This window comes from Dipodomys spectabilis, unplaced genomic scaffold (assembly GCF_019054845.1).
Source record: "Dipodomys spectabilis isolate Male_0828 unplaced genomic scaffold, ASM1905484v1 ptg000098l, whole genome shotgun sequence".
Classification (NCBI taxonomy): Eukaryota; Metazoa; Chordata; class Mammalia; order Rodentia; family Heteromyidae; genus Dipodomys; species Dipodomys spectabilis.
Window position 1 is genome coordinate 6,890,067 of NW_024870775.1, and position 18,796 is coordinate 6,908,862.

Genomic DNA, 18,796 nt, shown 5'->3' on the forward strand with positions numbered 1-18,796 from the left:
GAGCCACAGCACAGCTTCAGGCCCTAAGTGTTTTCTTTAAGTCCTTCTAATGAAGGACTTACCTTTCCACTCTGGGCTCAATCTTCTTATGGATCTAAAGACAGAATATGAAGGATTGACCCCCACACCATTACCTCAGACACCTATAGATGTCAGGCAAAATTATAGTTGTGTGTAGACATGTTTGACTGCAAGTGAGACTTTCCCATCCAGGAGCCACAAGTTCCTGCAACCAGCCTTGTGTAAAATATTCCATTGTGAGCCTGATCAGAAGGCCCACCTCACCAGACCTAAAGGTCTTTTGATTTGAAACACTTTTCCTGACCCAAACCCCATAAAAGCCTCACTTCAACCTCACCTCCTCCCATTACCTCAGATCCCACAGGACGATTGCTGCCCCTTGTTGTTCCTCAATAAACAGTCTTGTTTTAAAAAATATTCTAGGAAGTGGCGCTGTAGCTCAAGTGGTAGAGCGCTCGCCTTGAGCTGAAGAGCTGAGGGACAGCGCCCAGGCCTAGAGTTCAAGCCCCATGACCGACAAAAAAAAAAAAAATTCTAATATTCAACTCCAAGAAGGTTTTATTTTTTTAAAAAAAAAAAAAACAAACAGCATATGTTTTTATCAGATATATCTACAGTTCACAGCTTACCTCTTTTATCAAGATATGTTTGGGGAGGGGAGATGATTAAAGTGAGGTCTGTAGCCTGGGCAGTTCTTAAACAAAGCTATCTGGGAGAAAGATGAGTGTTTTAAGCTTAAATGATTTTCTATCAAAGTAAATTGCTGGGCTGAGAATGTGGCTTAGTGGTAGAGTGTTTAACTAGCATTCATGAAGCCCTGGGTTTGATTCCTCAATACCACATAAACAGAAAAAGCCAGAAGTGGTGCTGTGATTCAAGTAGTAGAGTGCTAGCCTGGAGCAAAAAGCAGCTCAGGGACTGTGCCCAGGCCCTGAGGTCAAGCCCCAGGACTAGCAAAAAAAAATGAAACAAATAAATTGTCTTGATGAAATCTGCTATACTTCTGTGCGCCTATTAATTTCTGAACTGGAGAGTCCATGTGTGTTTCTTACAGAGATAAGAGTCTCCTAGACTTTTCTAGCCCAGGCCAGCTTCAAATCTCACCTCAGATCTCAGCCTCCTGAGTAGTTGGGATGATAGGTGTGAGCCACAGTCTCTAGGTCCGCACATACTTTTGATGTGCTACCTTGCCACGACTCAGAAAACAACCTCTTTGGACAAAAGCCTCTAAAATAATAAATTCTTCCTCTAGATTGAAATTATCATTGGCATTTGGCTATAATGAAAGTCAGTTGACTGCATCATAATTCCTGAGTGTCACAAGCTCTGAAAACTTGATATAAGTGTGCCATGTACCGGTGACCAACCTATAAGGATATTGTAAAGTTGCCACGGTAAACCACACCTTGATGATCAAGTTGGACTTCTGCTCTGTTTAACTGAATACCTGATTCATACTTATAATTGAGACTGCTCAAGTGTGATTCAGTGATAAAACATCAACTTAGTGAGTGTGAAACCCAGGTTCAAATCCTCTAGTACCAGCAACATGGGAAGAGTCTAAAGTTGTGTAGACCCCCATGGAGCAGTTCAAGAGTGTCAAGATGCTGGCCATTGGATTAGCCTTTCTGGCTTGGGTGAGTACTTCTCTTGCCTTCCTTCTCTTTACTGGCTTGTTTCTTCTCTTGGGTTTGGATTGTTTAAATGATCTTATTAAGAAGGAGAGACTGAAGAAAGCTCTCAGTCTTCTTATCTCCACCCCTGGGTGATTTCAAGACCTGTAAGTACACGGTGGAATGTCAGCCTTTGAACTAGGGTGACCAGGTTGGACCAAGAAAGAAATCTAAGATATAAACCCAGAAACGAGTTATTATAGAGAAATTGTAGAGAAAACGAGTAAGGGATTGACATTGCTTTTTAAAAAATTTTTATTGTCAAGGTGATGTACAGAGGGTTTACAGTTACATAAATAAGGTAATAATTACATTTCTTGTCTAACTTGTTGCTCCTTCCCTCATTTTTTTCTTTTTTTTTTCCCTCATTTTTTTCCTCTTTTCCTCCCCCACTTTTTGTGTTTATTTTTTGCCTTTCAAAAGTGTTTTCCTTTCTGCCTCGGTGTAAGAGGAAGACAGGAAAGTCCACAGTGTCCGGCTAGCATGAGCTTCTCAGAGAGAGAAAGAAGCAGGGAGGGCTAGGCGTAGTGGCACATGTCTGAAGTCCCAGCAACCCTGAGGTAGGGACAGAAGGATCATGGTTTCAAAGACCCTATCTGGAAATCAAACTAAAAGACAAAAGCAGTTCAAACCCCAGAAAGTTAACAAAAATAAAGCAAAGCAAAGCCCAAGCAGGAAAGTACATAAAGTTCTTATCTCCAGTTAATCATCAAAAAAGCCAGAAATAGAGCTGTGGCTCCAAGTGGCAGAGTATACGCTTTAAGCAAAAGAAGTTCAGGGACAGTGACCAAGTCCTGAGTTTAAGCCCCAGGACCAGCACCCCTCCTCCCCACACTCCCCCGCAAAAAAAGAAAAGTGGCTAGAATGAACCTTTGTTGCTTTTTTTGAGAGAAAAAAAAAAAATAGAAGCCTTCGGGAGAAGGAATCTCCTGATCATCATCCATCAGTCAAAACTAATTTCATGGACTGGGAATGTGGTTTAGTGGTAGAGTGTTTGCCTAGCATGCATGGAGCCCTGGGTTCAATTCCTCAGTAGCACATAAACAGAAAAAGCCAAAGTGGTGCTGTGGCTCAAGTCATAGAGTGCTAGCCTTAAGCAAAAGAAGCTCAGGGACAGTGCCCAGTCCCTGAATTCAAGCCCCAGGACTAGAAAATAAAACAACTAACTTCAACAACTGATTGAATTGTCATTATTTAAACAACAGGATGTTTTGCCTTGAAAATATAGACTTACCAGCACAACTATGCTTATTGCAGCACTATTTACTATAGCTAAGATATGAAACCAACCCAGATGCCCCTCAGTAGATGAATGGATCAAGAAAATGTGGTATATATACACAATGGAATTCTATGCCTCCATCAGAAAGAATGACATTGCCCCATTTCTTAGGAAATGGAAAGACTTGGAAAAAATTATATTAAGTGAAGTAAGCCAGGCCCAAAGAAACATAGGTCCCATGGTTTCCCTTATTTGCAATAACTAGTATATGTCTGAGTCAAGCAGAAAATGTCAGATAAGGTGATGTTACGGAAAGAACCCTAAGATACGTATTCAAATTTTTTTTCTTTCATGTGATTGTTTCTAACACATTTATAAGATTATTTCCTTGTTGCTTTGTATGTCCCTCCCCCACAGTATAACCCCTGCTTTCACTGTATTTCATGTCGATATAATTTGTGGAGGGGAAGGGGAAAAACAAATCGTTTAAATAGGGATACAGGTGAACTCATTGCAACAATGAGATGTACAAGTCTTTATGCCGAAAACGAACTTTACAACTTTGGTGCGGAGGGAGGGGGGCGGAGGGAGGATTGGGTGGGGGGGCAGGGGGAGGATGGGAAGGGATGGGAAGGGGAAACAAAGGAGGAGGCTACAATGCTTGATAAGAAATGTACTCATTATCTTGCCCATGTAATTGTAACACCTCTGTACAGTATTTTCACAATTAAAACAATAATAAATTAAAAAAAAAGAAAATATAGACTTAAAAGGGCAGGTGCTGGTGCTTCACCCTATAATTGTAGCTACTCTCCTGGCTAAGATCTCAGGATTGAAGCCAGTTGGGACAGGAAAGTTGGTGAAAGACTCATATTTTCAATTAGCCAGAAACACACACACACACACACACACACACCCCAGAAGTAGAGTTGTGGCTAAAGAGGTAAAGAGCCAGCCTTGAGCTGGCTAAGGGATATAAGGGATAGCACCTAGGCCTGAGTTCAAGATCCAGTATCAGAACATATATATATATATATATATATATATATATATATATATATAATGATTTTGCTTTAAAAGTGAATGAGCTACCACATGAGTTGAGAAACTAGACTTGAAAGTAGTAAGTTTAACAGGAATTGAGTTTTACAGGTAAGATAAACAGAGTTTAACAGGTTCAGTGTGCTATGAAATGGAGTAATTTTCCATACCATTTGTTAGGAATCTGAGTCAGTCATGAGCGTTAGGAAAGATCAAATGGACGAAAGGAGAGAAAGAGGTAGAGACCTTATCAGATCAGAGCAAACTGTAATCATTACTGCAGTAGAACTCCATGTGACACCCAGCAGGGTTGGAGAAACAAGGAGGGGGGGAGTGTAATGTTTTTACATTTAAGGGAGAAAGTTTCTTTTGGATGTCTTTGTGTTTGTAGCAGATTGTATCCTGTCTTTGCAGCTGTGGCACATGGTGCACTTTCCAACAAGGTCAGGGGTGAAGTTTTGCTGCAAATAACTCAAGGACAAGGATAAGATTCTAGGGAGGAGATTTTTAAGTGGGGGTCTCCTGGGGAAAGGGGCGTGAGGGTTGTCAGCAGGCCATGGGAACAACACTGAATTGATTGAATTGTGAGAACAAAGCAGATTCCCATCACAGTTTCATTTCCAAAGGAACTGTGAACTGTGTGAAACTGGGAGATGGACATTTTGGTATATGTGAGAAGAAGCAGTCTTTCCTATCCAACTAAAATGTCAACATGAATATATACTGATATTTCCTGGTATGGATATTTCTTTTTTTTTTTTTTGGCCAGTTATGGGGGCTGAACTCTGGGCCTGAGCGCTGTCCCTCAGCTCTTTAGCTCAAGGCTAGTGCCCTACCACTTGAGCCACAGTACTACTTCTGGCTTTTTTCTGCTTATGTGGTGCTGAGGAATCGAACCCAGGGCCTCATGCATGCAAGGCAAGCACTCTACCACTGAGTCAACTTCCTAGCCCCTGGTATGGATATTTCCTGGAATCATTTGCCTATCTTTACTTTGTAAACTATCATGGGTGTTGTGATCGATCAATCAGCCATGTCAATGGTCTGTGTCAAAGGAGTTAAAGAATAGAAACACACACATGTACCCTCACTGGCTTGAGTTGGAACTTTGAGTTGGATTATAACCATCAGCAACCCTGTTTCCAGCCAGCCGTGATGAGAAGGATGTGTGCTTCTGCCTCCCAAAGGACAGCTCCCTCACTGCCAGTAGGGATCTTTCACTGACTGTCAAAGTGCTTTCCAGCTTCCTTATATTACCCACATCATCTTGTTTTTTTAAATTGTGAGTCTGACTCCTTAGCAACAAGGAGAAGGGACATCAGCACCCCTGAGGTCATAGATAAACCCTGCCACAGGTGCCCAGCTAGCTCTGGGGAGAGTGGCACAACAGCCTTCAATGATCTCTATTTTTTTGTGAGTCTATTCGTTTCAGACACCAGAAAGCCCTTGTGTGTTTTCCATTGTGCAGTGGTCAATATTTTTTTTCTTTTTAGATGTTAAATTATAACTATCATATATGAAAAGCACACATAAAAACTGTAAGTGCTCAATAAAAATCAAACACACCATATCTAGATACCAAAATGTAAACAGAAATAGAATTAACTAGCAGGAAGCTCCTCTTAGGCCCTCATTTTCGTCACTACTGCCTTTTGTTTTTCTTTCCAACGTGGCAACACCTGACTTAGTACATTTCTTTTTTTTTTGGGGGGGGGGGAGGGACGGTCCGGTTGAGGGGCCTGAACTCTGGGCCTGGGCCCTGTCCCTCAGCTCTTCAGCTCAAGGCTAGCGCTCTACCACTTGAGCCACAGCGCCACTTCTGGCTTTTTTCTTTTTGCTTATGTGGTGCTGAGGAATCAAACCCAGGGCCTCATGCATGCAAGGCAAGTGCTCTACCACTGAGCCACCTTCCTAGCCCCAACACCTGACTTAGAGTAGTATAGTTTTCACCAGTCTTTGGATTTCATAGAAATATAATCATAATGTGCCAGGTGCTGGTGGTTCACACCTATAATCCTAGCTACCTGGTAAAGAAGCCAGCCAGGGCAGGAAAGTCCCCGAGGCTCCTATCTCTAATTAACCACCAGAAAGCTGGAAGTTGTGCTGTAGCTCAAACTGGTAGAGCTCTAGCCTTGAGCAGAAAAGCTCAGGGACAGCACCCAGGCCCTGAATTCAAGCCCCATAAGCAACAACAACAAAAAAGAAAAGAAATATAACATGTACTTTTTAATGTATCATATTTTGTGATTCTTCTATGCTATTGTGTGACACTACTATCTGTTCATTCCCATTTGATGACAGTATTTCAATAGACATAGTTCAATTTATCTATTATACTATTTATCACTTGAACTGTTTGTGGAGTTGTGCATTATTTTTAGTTTGGGTATATTTTATTTATATTTTTTGTACTAGTACTCAGGTCTTGCACTCTGAATTGACTTTTTTCACTCAAGGCTGAAGCTCTACCACTTAAGCCAGACCTCCACTTTCAGCTTTTTGGTGGTTAATTGGAAATAAGAATCTCATGGACAGCCATGCACTGGTGGCTCACACCTCTAATCCTAGCTACTCAGGAGGCCGAGATCTGAGGATTATGGTTCAAAGCCAGCCAGGACAGGAAAATCTGTAAGATGCTTATCTCCCAATGAACCACCAGAAAACCAGAAGTGGTGCTGTGACTCAAAGTGGTAGAGTGCTAGCCTTTTGTGAAAGAGCTCAGGGACAGTGCCCAATCCCTGAGTTCAAGCCCCAGGACTGAAGAAAAAGAAAAGGAATCCCATGGACTTTCCTGCCAGGCTGGCTTTGAACCTCAGTCTTCAGATCTTAACCTCCTAAGTAGCTAGGATGACAGCTGTGAGCCACAGATGCCTGACTGAGGTACTCCTTTCAAATGTAGGTAGTGGTGATTCAAATGTCAGTGACTGACAAAACAGTGCTGGGCAGGCAGGATTCCTGGGTGTTACCCAGTAGAGGGAACCAGCTTTGATGAATGGAAATCTCCTTCAAAGAAGGAAACTCGAGCCACTCACAAACCTCTCTCTCTCTCTCTCTCTCTCTCCCCCCCCCTCCTCACAGATACTCTATATCAAGATGTTCTGGCCTGACACCACCGTCTACCGACCCCCAAGACCCTATCTCGTTTCTAAAAATACCTCACCCGTCTGGGACTCTCTCCCTCAGGAGCTCACCAACCTGACCAGTCTTCTCTACTGGCCTCGAACCCCAGAAGATGGGAAGGATCTTTTGGCTTCCACCAGTCCCCAGACCTCCACTTACCACCTGAGGGGTCCTACACAGGCCACCTATGTCCTGGGGGACCACCTAGAGGCTATCCTTGTGGCCAGGGACCACAGGGGCAGGCCCAAGACCCACGGAGGGGATCTGTTTCAGGCACGGCTCCTAGGTCCAGAATTAAGAGCAGGGGTGCCAGGAGATGTGAAGGATCTAGAGAATGGCACCTACCTATTGTCCTTCCCCCTGCTCTGGGCTGGGAGGGCTCGGGTGCAAGTCCGACTGATCCATTCCAGCGAGGCGATCCATTCCAGCGAGGCAATTGGGGTTCTGCGGAGAGTCTGGAGAGAGAACCAGGCCACGGTTAATTTTAGAGGCTATTTCCGGGGGATGAAAGGACCTGAAGAGATTGCAATTTGTAATGTTGATCCCCATGCAACCGGAACTAAAGGGTCTACCTGCCAATACAGGGATGTGGTTTCTGGCGAGCTCTGGTTCTGTGCTGCGCCCCCTACCCTCCCCTGTAGCTCCTTAGTTGGTCATTCAAGTGGAAGTTATCTGAAGGTGACCACACACCAAGAGGATGCATTGCTGGCATGGTAAGACACCAAGAATCTGGGATAGGTCAACTCTATACCACATCCTGACCTCTCAATACCACCCTCATTCCCACCACCATTTATTTATTCCCTATTCTCATTCATCACATGTTAGTTGAGCACCTACTATGTGAAGACAGGGCTACATAGACATAGACCACTGGTCAGGCTATTTATTTAGAGGCTAAGCTAGGGCTTAAAGGATCTTGGGCTTAAAGGAAAAGAAGAGATGAAGTGTTCAGGACAGAGCAAATCATCTCAGGGCAAAAGTGGCTTGAGTGCTTCCTTTATTTCTTTAGATTTCTGTCTTCACTTAGATTTTTTTTTTTTTTTGTTTTTTTTTTTTTTGGGTCCAGTCGTGGGGCCTGAACTCTCGGCCTGGGCGCTGTCCCTCAGCTCTTCAGCTCAAGGCTAGCGCTCTACCACTTGAGCCACAACGCCACTTCTGGCTTTTTTCTTTCTGCTTATGTGGTGCTGAGGAATCGAACCCAGGGCCTCAGGCATGCAAGGCAAGCGCTCTACCACTGAGCCACCTTCCCAGCCCCTCACTTAGATTTTAATCTGACACTTCATTGTTATTTAGTTAGATCTTTAATTATTTGGCCAAGCATGGTAGCACATGCCTAAAATCTCTAGCTACTTAGGAGACAAAATCAGGACATTCACAGTTTGAAACCAACCCAAACTCTTCCCCCGCCCCTGCCAAAATAACACTCATCACTCACCCAACAAGTCACACATGGTGGTTTGTGTCTAAGCAGGAGGCCATAGATAAGAGCATCAAGCTGGGGGCTGGGGGCTTGTGCCTGTAATCCTAGCTACTCAGGAGACTGAGATCTGAGAATTGTGGTTCAAAACCAGCCCAGGCAGGAAAGTCTATGAGACCCTTATCTCCAATTAACCACCAGAAAACCAGAAGTGGCACTGTGGCTCAAGTGCTAGAGCATTTGCCTTGAGCTGAAGAGCTGAGGGATTGTGCCCAGGCCCAGAGTTCAAGCCCCACGACCAAAAAAAAAAAAAAAAAAAGAAGAACATCAAAGGTGGAGGCCACCCTTGAATAAAAATGCAAATCCTATCTAAAAACAATTCAGGCAAAAAAGAGCTGGAGACATGGCTCGAGTGGTAGAGCACCTATATAATGAGTGCAAACCCAGGGTTCAAACCCCAGTACTCTGCCCCATATTTTTTTCAATTATTCATGATGACATAACATTTTAAAATTGGGCAACTCTATTGTACATTTCGATAGATTTTTTTCATTTCCAGAATGCTATACATTTAGTATGTGACTATTTGGAAGTGACTGAGAAACATCCAAGTTCTTACATATATCAATAATTTATTCCTGAGCATGGTGACAAACACTTGTAATCCCAGCTACACAGAAGACAGAGGTAAGAGGATCATGGGTCAAGGCCAGGATGGATGAAAGTCTAGGACTCTATCTGCAAAATAAACTAAATCTGGCCAACAGTGACTCACACCTGTAATCTTGGCTACTCAGGAGTCTGATAGCCAGAGGATCATGGTTCATAGTCAGTCCAAGTAGAAAAATCCATGAGATTCCACCTCCAAAAATAATCAGCAAATATCCAGGCTGGACGAACTGACTCAAATGGTAGAGTACCTGCTGAGCAAGCATAAAGTCCTAAGTTCAAACTTCAGTGCCAAAAAAAAAAGAGTAAAGCAAAAAAACTGAGAGGGCTAGCTGTGCACCAGTGGCTCATGCCTATAGTGCTATTCAGTAGGCTGAGATCTGAGGATTGTGGCTGGAAACTACTCTGGGCAGAAAAGTCTATGACAGTCTTATCTCCAATTAACCACCAATAAGCCAGAAGTGTCGGTATGGCTCAAGTGACAGAGTGTCAGCCTTCATAGAAGAAGTCAAGCAAGAGGGTGAGGCCCTGAGTTCAAGTCACAGCACCGACACACACACACACACACACACACACACACACACACACACACACACACACACACACACATACCTGCGGGTCATGGTTCAAATGGTAGCGTAAGAACAGGTAGCATAAGGCACTGAGTTCAAATCCCAGTAATAGCAAAAAATTATTCCTCTTTCTCACTTAATTTCTTTTTTTTTTTACACCAGTACTAGGGCTTGAACTCAAGGCCTCATGCTCTTGCTTAACTTTTCTCCTCAAGACTGGTGCTCTACCACTTGAGCCATATCACCATATCCAGCTCTTTGTTGGTTAACTGGAGATAATTGTCTCATGGACTATTCTGCCCAGGCTGATTCGAATTGCAATCCTCATAGCTCAGCTTTCTGAGTAGCTGAGATTATAGTATGATTTTTCTCTAGTACTACACAACAGTTGTTTAATCATTCACTCATAGAAGGACATTTGATGTGTGTCCAGCTTTTTATTATTATGGGCAAAGGCTGAATCTTTATTTATAGGATTTTATATGCACATAACCTTTTATTTCTCAGTAATAAATGCTTGAATATAATTTCTCAGTTTTGTGATTGGTGGATGTTTAGTTTTATAGTAAACAGCCATTTTGGGGAGGAGGGGGAACAGGTGGCCATATTGTATTTTTTTGTTGGTTTGTTTTTGTCAGTCGTGGGGCCTGAACTCTGGGCCTGGGTGCTGTCCCTCAGCTCTTCAGCTCAAGGCTAGCATTCTACCACTTGAGCCATAGTACCACTACCAACTTTTTCTGCTTATGCGGTGCTGAGGAATCGAACCCAGGGCCTCATGCATGCAAGGCAAGCACTCTGAGCCACCTTCCCAGCCTGCCATATTGTATTATAGTCCCATTAGTCATGTAAAAGGTCCAGTTTCTGTCAATTCTGCCCAGCACTTCATGCAAATACTACTTTTACTTATGTATTTAGTGGTGTTTGGGGTCTAACCCAGAGCCTTTGCACAGGTGAGGCAAGTACTCTTCTTCTAAAGCATACCCTCTCCACAAAGTATCTGAGAAATTACATAAGTAATTGAAGACTTCATAAAGTGATCTTGAGCTGTCAGATTAAAGCATACGTGAAGACAGGAATCTGGGTAAAAATAAAAGTGTTCTAGTCACCTTGTCCTGTGATCACTTTTTTTTTCCTTCAAACTTAATTTTAATTTGTTTTGCTTTTAGCTATTTGAACTATTTCTTTTCCCTTTTCTTCCTTCCTTCCTTCCTTCCTTTCTTTTTTTCGTTGGTTGTGGGGCTTGAATTCAGGGTCTGGGTGCTGTCCTTGAGCTTTTTCACTTAAGTCTAGCACTCTACCACTTTGAGCCACAGCTCCACTTCCCATTTTCTGGTGGTTAGTTGGAGATGAGAGTCTGACAGAGGGCTGGGAAGGTGGCTCAGTGGTAGAGTGCTTGCCTTGCATGCATGAGGCCCTGGGTTTGATGCCTCAGCACCACATAAACAGAAAAAAAAAAAAGTCTCACAGACATACAGACTTTCCTGCCCAAGCTGGCTTTGAACCACAATCCTCAGATCTCAGCCTCTTAAGTAGCTAGGATTAGAGGTGTGAGCCACCAGTGCCTGGCCTATTTGATCTCCCCCCACCTCTTTCTTTTTTTGGGGGGGTGTCCGGTCATGGGCCTGAACTCTGGGCCTGGGCGCTGTCCCTCAGCTCTTCAGCTCAAGGCTAGCGCTCTACCACTTGAGCCACAGCGCCACTTCCAGCTTTTTTCTTTTTCTTATGTGGTCCTGAGGAATCGAACCCAGGGCCCCATGCATGCAAGGCAAGCGCTCTGCCACTGAGCCACCTTCCCAGCCCCTCTCTTTCTTGTATGTATCTGTATATTGGGGATTTTTTGCTCAAAGCAGCATGCTACTTGAGCTACACCGCCACTTGTGCCTTTTCTGGGGATTTTTTGCTCAAAGCAGCATGCTACTTGAGCTACACCGCCACTTGTGCCTTTTCTTTTCTTTTTGTTCCTATCCTGGGGCTTGAACTAAGGACCTGAGCACATTGAACATTGAACATTTTTGCTCAAGGCTAGCACTCTACCACTTGAGCCACATCTCTACTTCTGACTTTTTTGCTGGTTAATTGAAGATAAGAGTCTCATAGACTTTCCTGCCTGAGCTAGCTTTGAACTATGATCTTCAGATCTCAGCCTCCTAAGTAGCTAGGTTTCCAGGCATGAGACACTAGCACCTGGCTAGCAATTCAACCCCCTTTGGTACAGTTATTATATACTAAAAATAAGGACAAGAGAGTACACAGGCTCTGTTGTTAGGGAGGTACAAGAGGAAAAGGACGAGGGCCAAGTGAGAGAGCTAATCAGAGTGATCATGGTCAAAGTACTTATATGCATGTATGAAAACAGCAATGAAAGCTGCTGAAATTAATTTAAAGAGAGAGAATAACAGAGGTGGTGGATGGATGGAGTACACTGTATGAGTATATGGAGATGTCACAGTAAACCCCCTGTTACAACTAATGCATACTAAGTGTCAGGTGCCAGTGGCTCACACCTCTCATCTTACTCAGGAGGCTGAGATCTGAGGATCACAGTTTGAAGCCAGCTAGGGCAGGAAAGTCTGTGAGATGTTTATCTCCAATTAACTACCAAAAAGCCAGAAGTGGAGCTGTGACTCAAAGTGGTAGAGCGCTAGCCTTGAGCAGAAACGCTTAGGGACAGTGCCCAAGCTCAGGAGGAAAGGGAAAGGGAAGTAAAGGGCAGGAAGGTACTGATGGCTCACATTTATAATTCTAGCTACCTGGGAGGCTGAGACCTAGGGGATCTCTGTTAGAGGATAACCAGGACAGAGAAGTTCCCCAGACTCTATCTCCAAAATAATCAGCAAAATGCTGGACTGGAGGCATGGTTCAAGTAGTAGAACACCAACCTAGCAAGTCCAAGGCCCTGAGTTCAAATCTTAGTACCACCAAAACATACAACAGACATAGAAATGATTTTACCTGAGGCCGGGAAGGTGGCTCAGTGGTAGAGTGCTTGCCTCCCATGCATGAAGCCCTGGGTTTGATTCCTCAGTATCACATAAACAGAAAAGGCTGGATGTGGCACCACTGTGGCTTAAGTGGTAGAGCGCTAGCCTTGAGCTGAAGAGCTGAGGGACAGCACCTAGGCCTACAGTTCTAGCTCCACAACTGACCAAAAAAGAAAGAAAGAAAGAAAGAAGAAAGAAAAGAAAGAAGAAAGAAAGAAATGATTTTACCTAATGGCCTTCCCTCCCCCTTCCCCAGGAATGTTACAGACAAGCTGCTTCCTGAAGGCATCTCTCCCTTCCTGATCAGACCCCCGAAAACTGGGAACATCAGCGTGGGTGAGGGGGACTGGGAGATGCTGGGGAAGGGGGGTGGTTGGGCAGTATAAATGACTTAGATTGATTTTATTTCTTTTTTTGTCGGTCATGGGGCTTGAACTCTGGGCCTGGGCACTGTCCCTTAGCTCTTCAGCTCAAGGCGAGCGCTCTACCACTTGAGCTACAGCGCCACTCTTGGTTTTCTGGTGGTTTATTGGAGATAGGAGTCTCATGGTCTCTCCTGCCCGGGCTGGCTTTGAACCACGATCCTCAGATCTCAGCCTCCTGAATAGCTAGGATTACAGGTGTGAGCCACCAGCGCCTGGCTTGATTTATTTCTTTAAACGCCATTTTGAATTCATCCTCTCCCTGCCAGAACAGTGTTGTATAATGGTTATAAAACCAGACTATAATGGTTATAAAACTTCTTTTTCTTCTTCTTCTTCTTCTTCTTCTTCTTCTTTTCTTCTTCTTCGTCTTCGTCTTCTTCTTCTTCTTCTTCTTCTTCTTCTTCTTCTTCTTCTTCTTCTTCTTCTTCTTCTTCTTCTTCTTCTTCTTCTTCTTCTTCTTCTTCGTCTTCTTCTTCTTCGTCTTCGTCTTCTTCTTTTCTTCTTCTCCTTCTCCTTCTTCTCCTTCTTCTCTTCCTCCTCCTCCTCCTCCTTCTCCTTCTCCTTCTCCTTCTTCTTCTTCATGGGTCTTGAACTCTGAGCCTGGGCGCTATCCTTCAGCTCTTTAACTTAAGGTGAGCACTCTACCATGTGAGCCACAATTCCACTTCCGGTTCTGGTGGTTAATTGGAGATAAGAGTCTCATGTACTTTCCTGACCAGGCTGGTTTTGAACCATGATCCTCAGATCACAGCCTCCTGAGTAGCTAGGATTACAGGCGTGAGCCACCAGCACCAGCTACTCTTCTCAAGTGGTAGATGGCTCTCCTTGATTGAAAAAGCCAGGCAAGAATGTGAGTCCTTGAGTTCAAGTCCTAGGGACTAAAAGTTTTTTGTTTTTTATAAAAACATATAAAAGCATATGGGAGGGCTGGGAAGGTGGCTCAGTGGTAGAGCGCTTGCCTTGCATGCTTGAGGCCCTGGGTTCAATTCCTCAGCACCACATAAGCAAAAAGAAAAAAGCCGGAAGTGTGGCTGTGGCTCAAGTGGTAGAGTGCTAGCCTTGAGCTGAAGAGCTGAGGGACAGCGCCCAGGCCCAGAGTTCAGGCCCCACAACCGGACCCAAAAAAAAAAGCATATGGGAGAGTATCTAACCTATTATTGCAAGATATGAATATTAGCTCCTTTTTTAAAAATTACTTTGGGGGGGATTGGGTGGAAGGGCGGGGGGAGGATGGGAAGGGATGGGAAGGGGAAACAAAGGAGAAGGCTTCAATGCTTGATAAGAAATGTACTCATTACCTTGCCCATGTAATTGTAACAGTATTTTCACAATAAAAAAAAAGGGGGGAGGGCTGGGAAGGTGGCTCAGTGGTAGAGTGCTTGCCTTCCATGCATGAGGTCCTGGGTTCGATTCCTCAGCACCACATAAGCAGAAAAAAAACCCCAGAAGTGGCGCTGTGGCTCAAGTGGTAGAGTGCTAGCTTTGAGCTGAAGAGCTGAGGGACAGCGCCCAGGCCCAGAGTTCAGGCCCATGACCGGACCACCCCCCCCCAAAAAAAAAAAAGGGAAAAAAATTACTTTGTTCTGCTTTTCTTCTTCCAATAATAGCTCTGTCCCCTGAGCAGCCATGCCACCCCGGCCTCAGGTCTCCAAAGCCCTCTGGCTTCTATTACCAGAACAAATGGCACTCGCTGGCCTGTTCTGCCCGCTCCTTCTCTAGTGAGAACAGCATCCTGGGCTGCCTGGCCGGCCACGTGGTCCACATGATGGGAGACTCTACGCTGCGGCAGTGGTGGGAGTATCTGAGGGACACTGTGCCCTGTGAGTGGTGGCGAGGGGAAGGCTGGACATTGGGGGGGGGGAGGGACTGGGGGAGGGAGGCGGAGGAGGGGGAAAGAGTAGCTTAGTGATGGGCAGAGGCCCCTTTGTGAATGAAGAAGTCGAGGTTGAGCTATCTTTCTAGTTTAGTTAACTAGAAGTTGTATAATGAGCTCAAATGACACCATAAAGTTTTTAAATATCGCAAGGTGGGAGGCTATCAAGAGACATCATTTCCTCTTCTAACTAAAGCTGAAATGTGAGGGGTAAAAAGTACAAGCTTCTGTCCCTTCCACCTCAGTGTGTGTGTATGTGTGTATGCTGGGGCTGGGGCTTGAACTCAGGGCCTGGGCACTGTCCCTGAGCTTCTTTTGCTCATGGCTAGCATTCTACCACTTGAGCCACAGCACCACTTCCAACTTTTTAGATGATTAGAGATGAGTTTCATGGGCTTCCCTGCCTGAGCTGGTTTTGATCTCAACTTCCTAAGTAGCTAGGATTACAGGTGTGAACCACCAGCGCCTGGCTATTTGTGTGTGTGTGTGTGTGTGTGTGTGTGTGTGTGTGTGTGTGTGTGTGTGTGTGTGTGTGTGTGTGTGTATGCCAGTACTAGAACCCAAGACCTGAAGCTCTTGCTCCCTCAGAGCTGGTGTTCTACCACTTGAGTCACACCTCCATCACAGCTCTTGGCTGATTACTTTTGGAGATGGGATTTAAAGCTGTCCTTGAAGGAGCATCTAGGATTACTGATGTGAAAATGCTTATATACACAATTAAAATAAAATGATCACAGCTGGATGCTGGTGATTCATGTCTAATTCTAGCAAGCTACCCAGGGAGGCTAAGATCTGAAGAATTATGGTTCAAAGCCATCTTGGGAATAAGTCTGTGAGGCTCCATTTTCAAAAAATAACTACTAGCAGAAAGCCAGGTATGGCTTATGATAGAGCTGAGTGAACATAAGGCCCTAAGTTTAAGCCACAGTACCTCCCCCAGAAAAGATGATTATACCCAATAGTAATTTAATAATTCATTAAATCTAATATCTAATCTGTCACCAAATTTCCCAGACCAAGGCCAGGCACCAGTAGCTCATATCTGTAATCCTAGCTACTCAGGAGGCTAAGATCTGAGGATCTGCCAGCCTGGGCAGGAAAGTCTGTGAAACTCTTATCTCCAGTGAACTACCAGAAAACCAGAAGTGGAGCTGTTGCTCAAAGTGATAGAGTGCTAGCTTTAGCAAAAGAGCACAGGGACAGTGCCCAAGCCCTGAGTTCAAGCCCCATGACCAACTAAAAGAAAAGAAAAATTAGCTGGGTGCTGGTGGCTCATGCCTGTAATCCTAGCTACTCAGGAGGCTGAGATCTGAGGATTGTGGTTCAAAGCCAGCCCGGGCAAGAAAGTCCATGAGACTCTTATCTGCAATAAACCACCAGAAAACTGGAAGTGGTGCTGTGGCTCAAGTGGTAGAGCACTTGCCTTGAGCTGAAGAGCTGAGGGACAGTGCCTAGGCCCAGAGTTCAAGACCCACAACTGACAAAAAAAGAAAGAAAGAAAGAAAAAGAAAAGAAAAACTCACAGATTGTCCCTCAAAGGCCAATATCATTTCCAAGACTTACTTTTTTTTTTTTTACTTCTGCTCATATTTAAGGTAGGTCCTTTTTGCCCAGACTAGTTTGGATTGCAATCTTCCTGTTTATGTTTCCCACCTTAGTTGGAGTGTTGAGATAGAGTCTCACAAACTTTTTTTTTTTTCAGACAGAAAAAGAGTATATTGGGAGGAGGGAGTGAGAGCCAACTGTGGGGCCTGCAAGAGATGGAGACATGGGGAGGCAGAGGGGAAGGAAGAAGAGAGAAGGAATCCAAATTTTTTTTAATTGAAATAAACTCAGACTATGTTCCTCACAATCCCAGCCTCCTGAGTAGTTAGAATGACAGTGTGAACCTTGGTCACTCAGTTTAACACTCAACTGTTTTCCCCATTGATCCTGAATTCAGGGCCAGGAGGCAGTCTCTGAGCACTTTCTGCTCAAGGCTAGTCCTCTACCACTTTCAGCCACAGCTCCACTTAAGTTTTTTGAGTGGTTAACTGGAGACTAGAATCTAATTGGGACTTTTCTGCCTGGGCTGGCTTCAACTCATGATCCCTCAGCTCTTAGCTTCCTGAGTAGCTAGGATTAGAGGCGTAAGCCACCAGCACCTGGCAACATTCAACTTTTTTTGTGTGCACGTGTACTATACCTATGTACCAGTACCATTGTTGCCTGATTTGGGGTGTCTTTTTATTTCATTTTCTTGCCTAATTTCTCTGGCTAGGACTTTGAAAAATCCTAGCACTCGAGTTCAAGGAATTTTTCTCGAGAGAATCACAGCCCAACCCAGGCCTACCATGACATTAACCAATGCAAAAGAAGGGGTGGAGGCCTTGCTCAAGTGGTAAAGTATCTTGCCTAGCAATCTTTGTGTGTGTGTGTGTGTTTGTGTATCATGGTGCTTGAACTCAGGGCCTGTGCACTAGCCCTGAGCTTTTTTGCTCAAGGCTAGCGTTCTACCACTTTGGAAGTCACAGCTCCACTTCTGGTTTTCTGGGGGTTAGCTGGAGGTAAGAGTCTCACAGACTTTCCTGCCCAGGCTGGCTTTGAACCATGATCCTCAGATCTCAGCCCCCTGAGTAGCTAGGATTACAGGCATGAGCCACCAGTGCCCAGCTCTGCCTAGCAATACGAGGCACTGAGCTTCTCCAGTACCACAGGGGAAAACAAAAAAAAAAGAAACAAAAAGGACAGTGCCCCCTCTGATAATAACCCTTGCTCCTTCTCTTTCTTTATCCCCACAGCCCTGAAGCCAATAGATCTACATTCCACGTATCAGGTGGGACCCCTGATGGCTGTGGAGACCACTCGGGGCATTGTGCTGCACTGGCGAGCCCACGGCTGGCCCCTGCGCTCTTCCCGCACACCCATAGCTGCCCTGCACTCTGTGGCCAGGGAACTGGATGGCCTGGCTGGGGGTCCTCACACTGTGGTGGTGTTTGGTCTGGGAGCCCATTTTACCACCTTCCCTCCATCCATCTTTGTGCGACGTCTGGCAGGGATTAGAGCAGCTGTGATGGCCCTGCTGGCCCGAGAACCCAGCACGCTTGTGGTCATTAAATTGGCCAACACTGGCTATAAGTCTGTGTACGGCAGTGACTGGTTCACCTTGCATGTGAACCGGATGCTCCGAGCTGCCTTTGCTGACCTCCGTGTGGCTTTTTTGGATGCCTGGGAAATGACTTCCAGCCTGGCTGTACCTGACAACATCCACCCAGGGAAGCTCATTGTCCAAAATGAGGTGGCTGTACTTCTGTCCTTCATCTGTCCCTCTTGAGCGCTCCTGAGAAGACTGGCTCTGTGCTGACAGAGAGCCTGGGGCCTGGCCACTGGAATGGCAAAGAGCTACCATGAGACATTGAACAAACAATTCAGGGAAAAGTAATTTCCCCAAGACGGACTGCTTCTGCCTGGATGGGATTAACCACTGCACACATTTTGGATTTTAGTGAAACTCTCTCTCCCTCCCTCTCTCTCTCTCTCTCTCTCTCTCTCTATGTATATATACAAACAAAATTATATATACATAATGATACATAAATAACATTTTTATATTCTTGCTGTTATTGTTCTTGTATCAGAGCTTGACCTCATGGCCACAAGCTCTTGCTTAGCTTTTTTTTTTTGCTCAATGCAGATGCTGTACCTCTTGAGTCATGCCCCTGGTTCAGATTTTTGCTGGCTGATTGAGAGATGGAGTATTCTGAGATTCTTACACTGGCTGTCTTCAAACTTGGATCCTC

The 18,796-nt window shown here is 44.8% G+C and overlaps 1 protein-coding gene across 1 annotated transcript; it reads left to right on the plus strand.

Moving 5' to 3' along the window:
- The first annotated feature begins 1,601 nt into the window (after positions 1 to 1,601).
- On the plus strand, positions 1,602 to 18,330 carry LOC122113668 (NXPE family member 3-like). The gene is made up of 5 exons (XM_042686730.1): positions 1,602 to 1,658; positions 7,036 to 7,790; positions 12,976 to 13,055; positions 14,752 to 14,964; positions 17,798 to 18,330. The coding sequence occupies exons 1-5, from the start codon at positions 1,602 to 1,604 to the stop codon at positions 18,328 to 18,330; spliced, it is 1,638 nt and encodes a 545-aa protein (XP_042542664.1).
- The last annotated feature ends 466 nt before the right edge of the window (positions 18,331 to 18,796 follow it).

Coding starts and splice junctions, on each gene's coding strand:
- LOC122113668 (XM_042686730.1), top strand. CDS start 1,602: ATGGAGCAGTTCAAGAGTGTCAAGATGCTGGCCATTGGATTAGCCTTT. Junction 1,659..7,035: donor GATTAGCCTTTCTGGCTTGG/GTGAGTACTTCT, acceptor CCCTCCTCACAG/ATACTCTATATCAAGATGTT. Junction 13,056..14,751: donor AACTGGGAACATCAGCGTGG/GTGAGGGGGACT, acceptor TTCCAATAATAG/CTCTGTCCCCTGAGCAGCCA.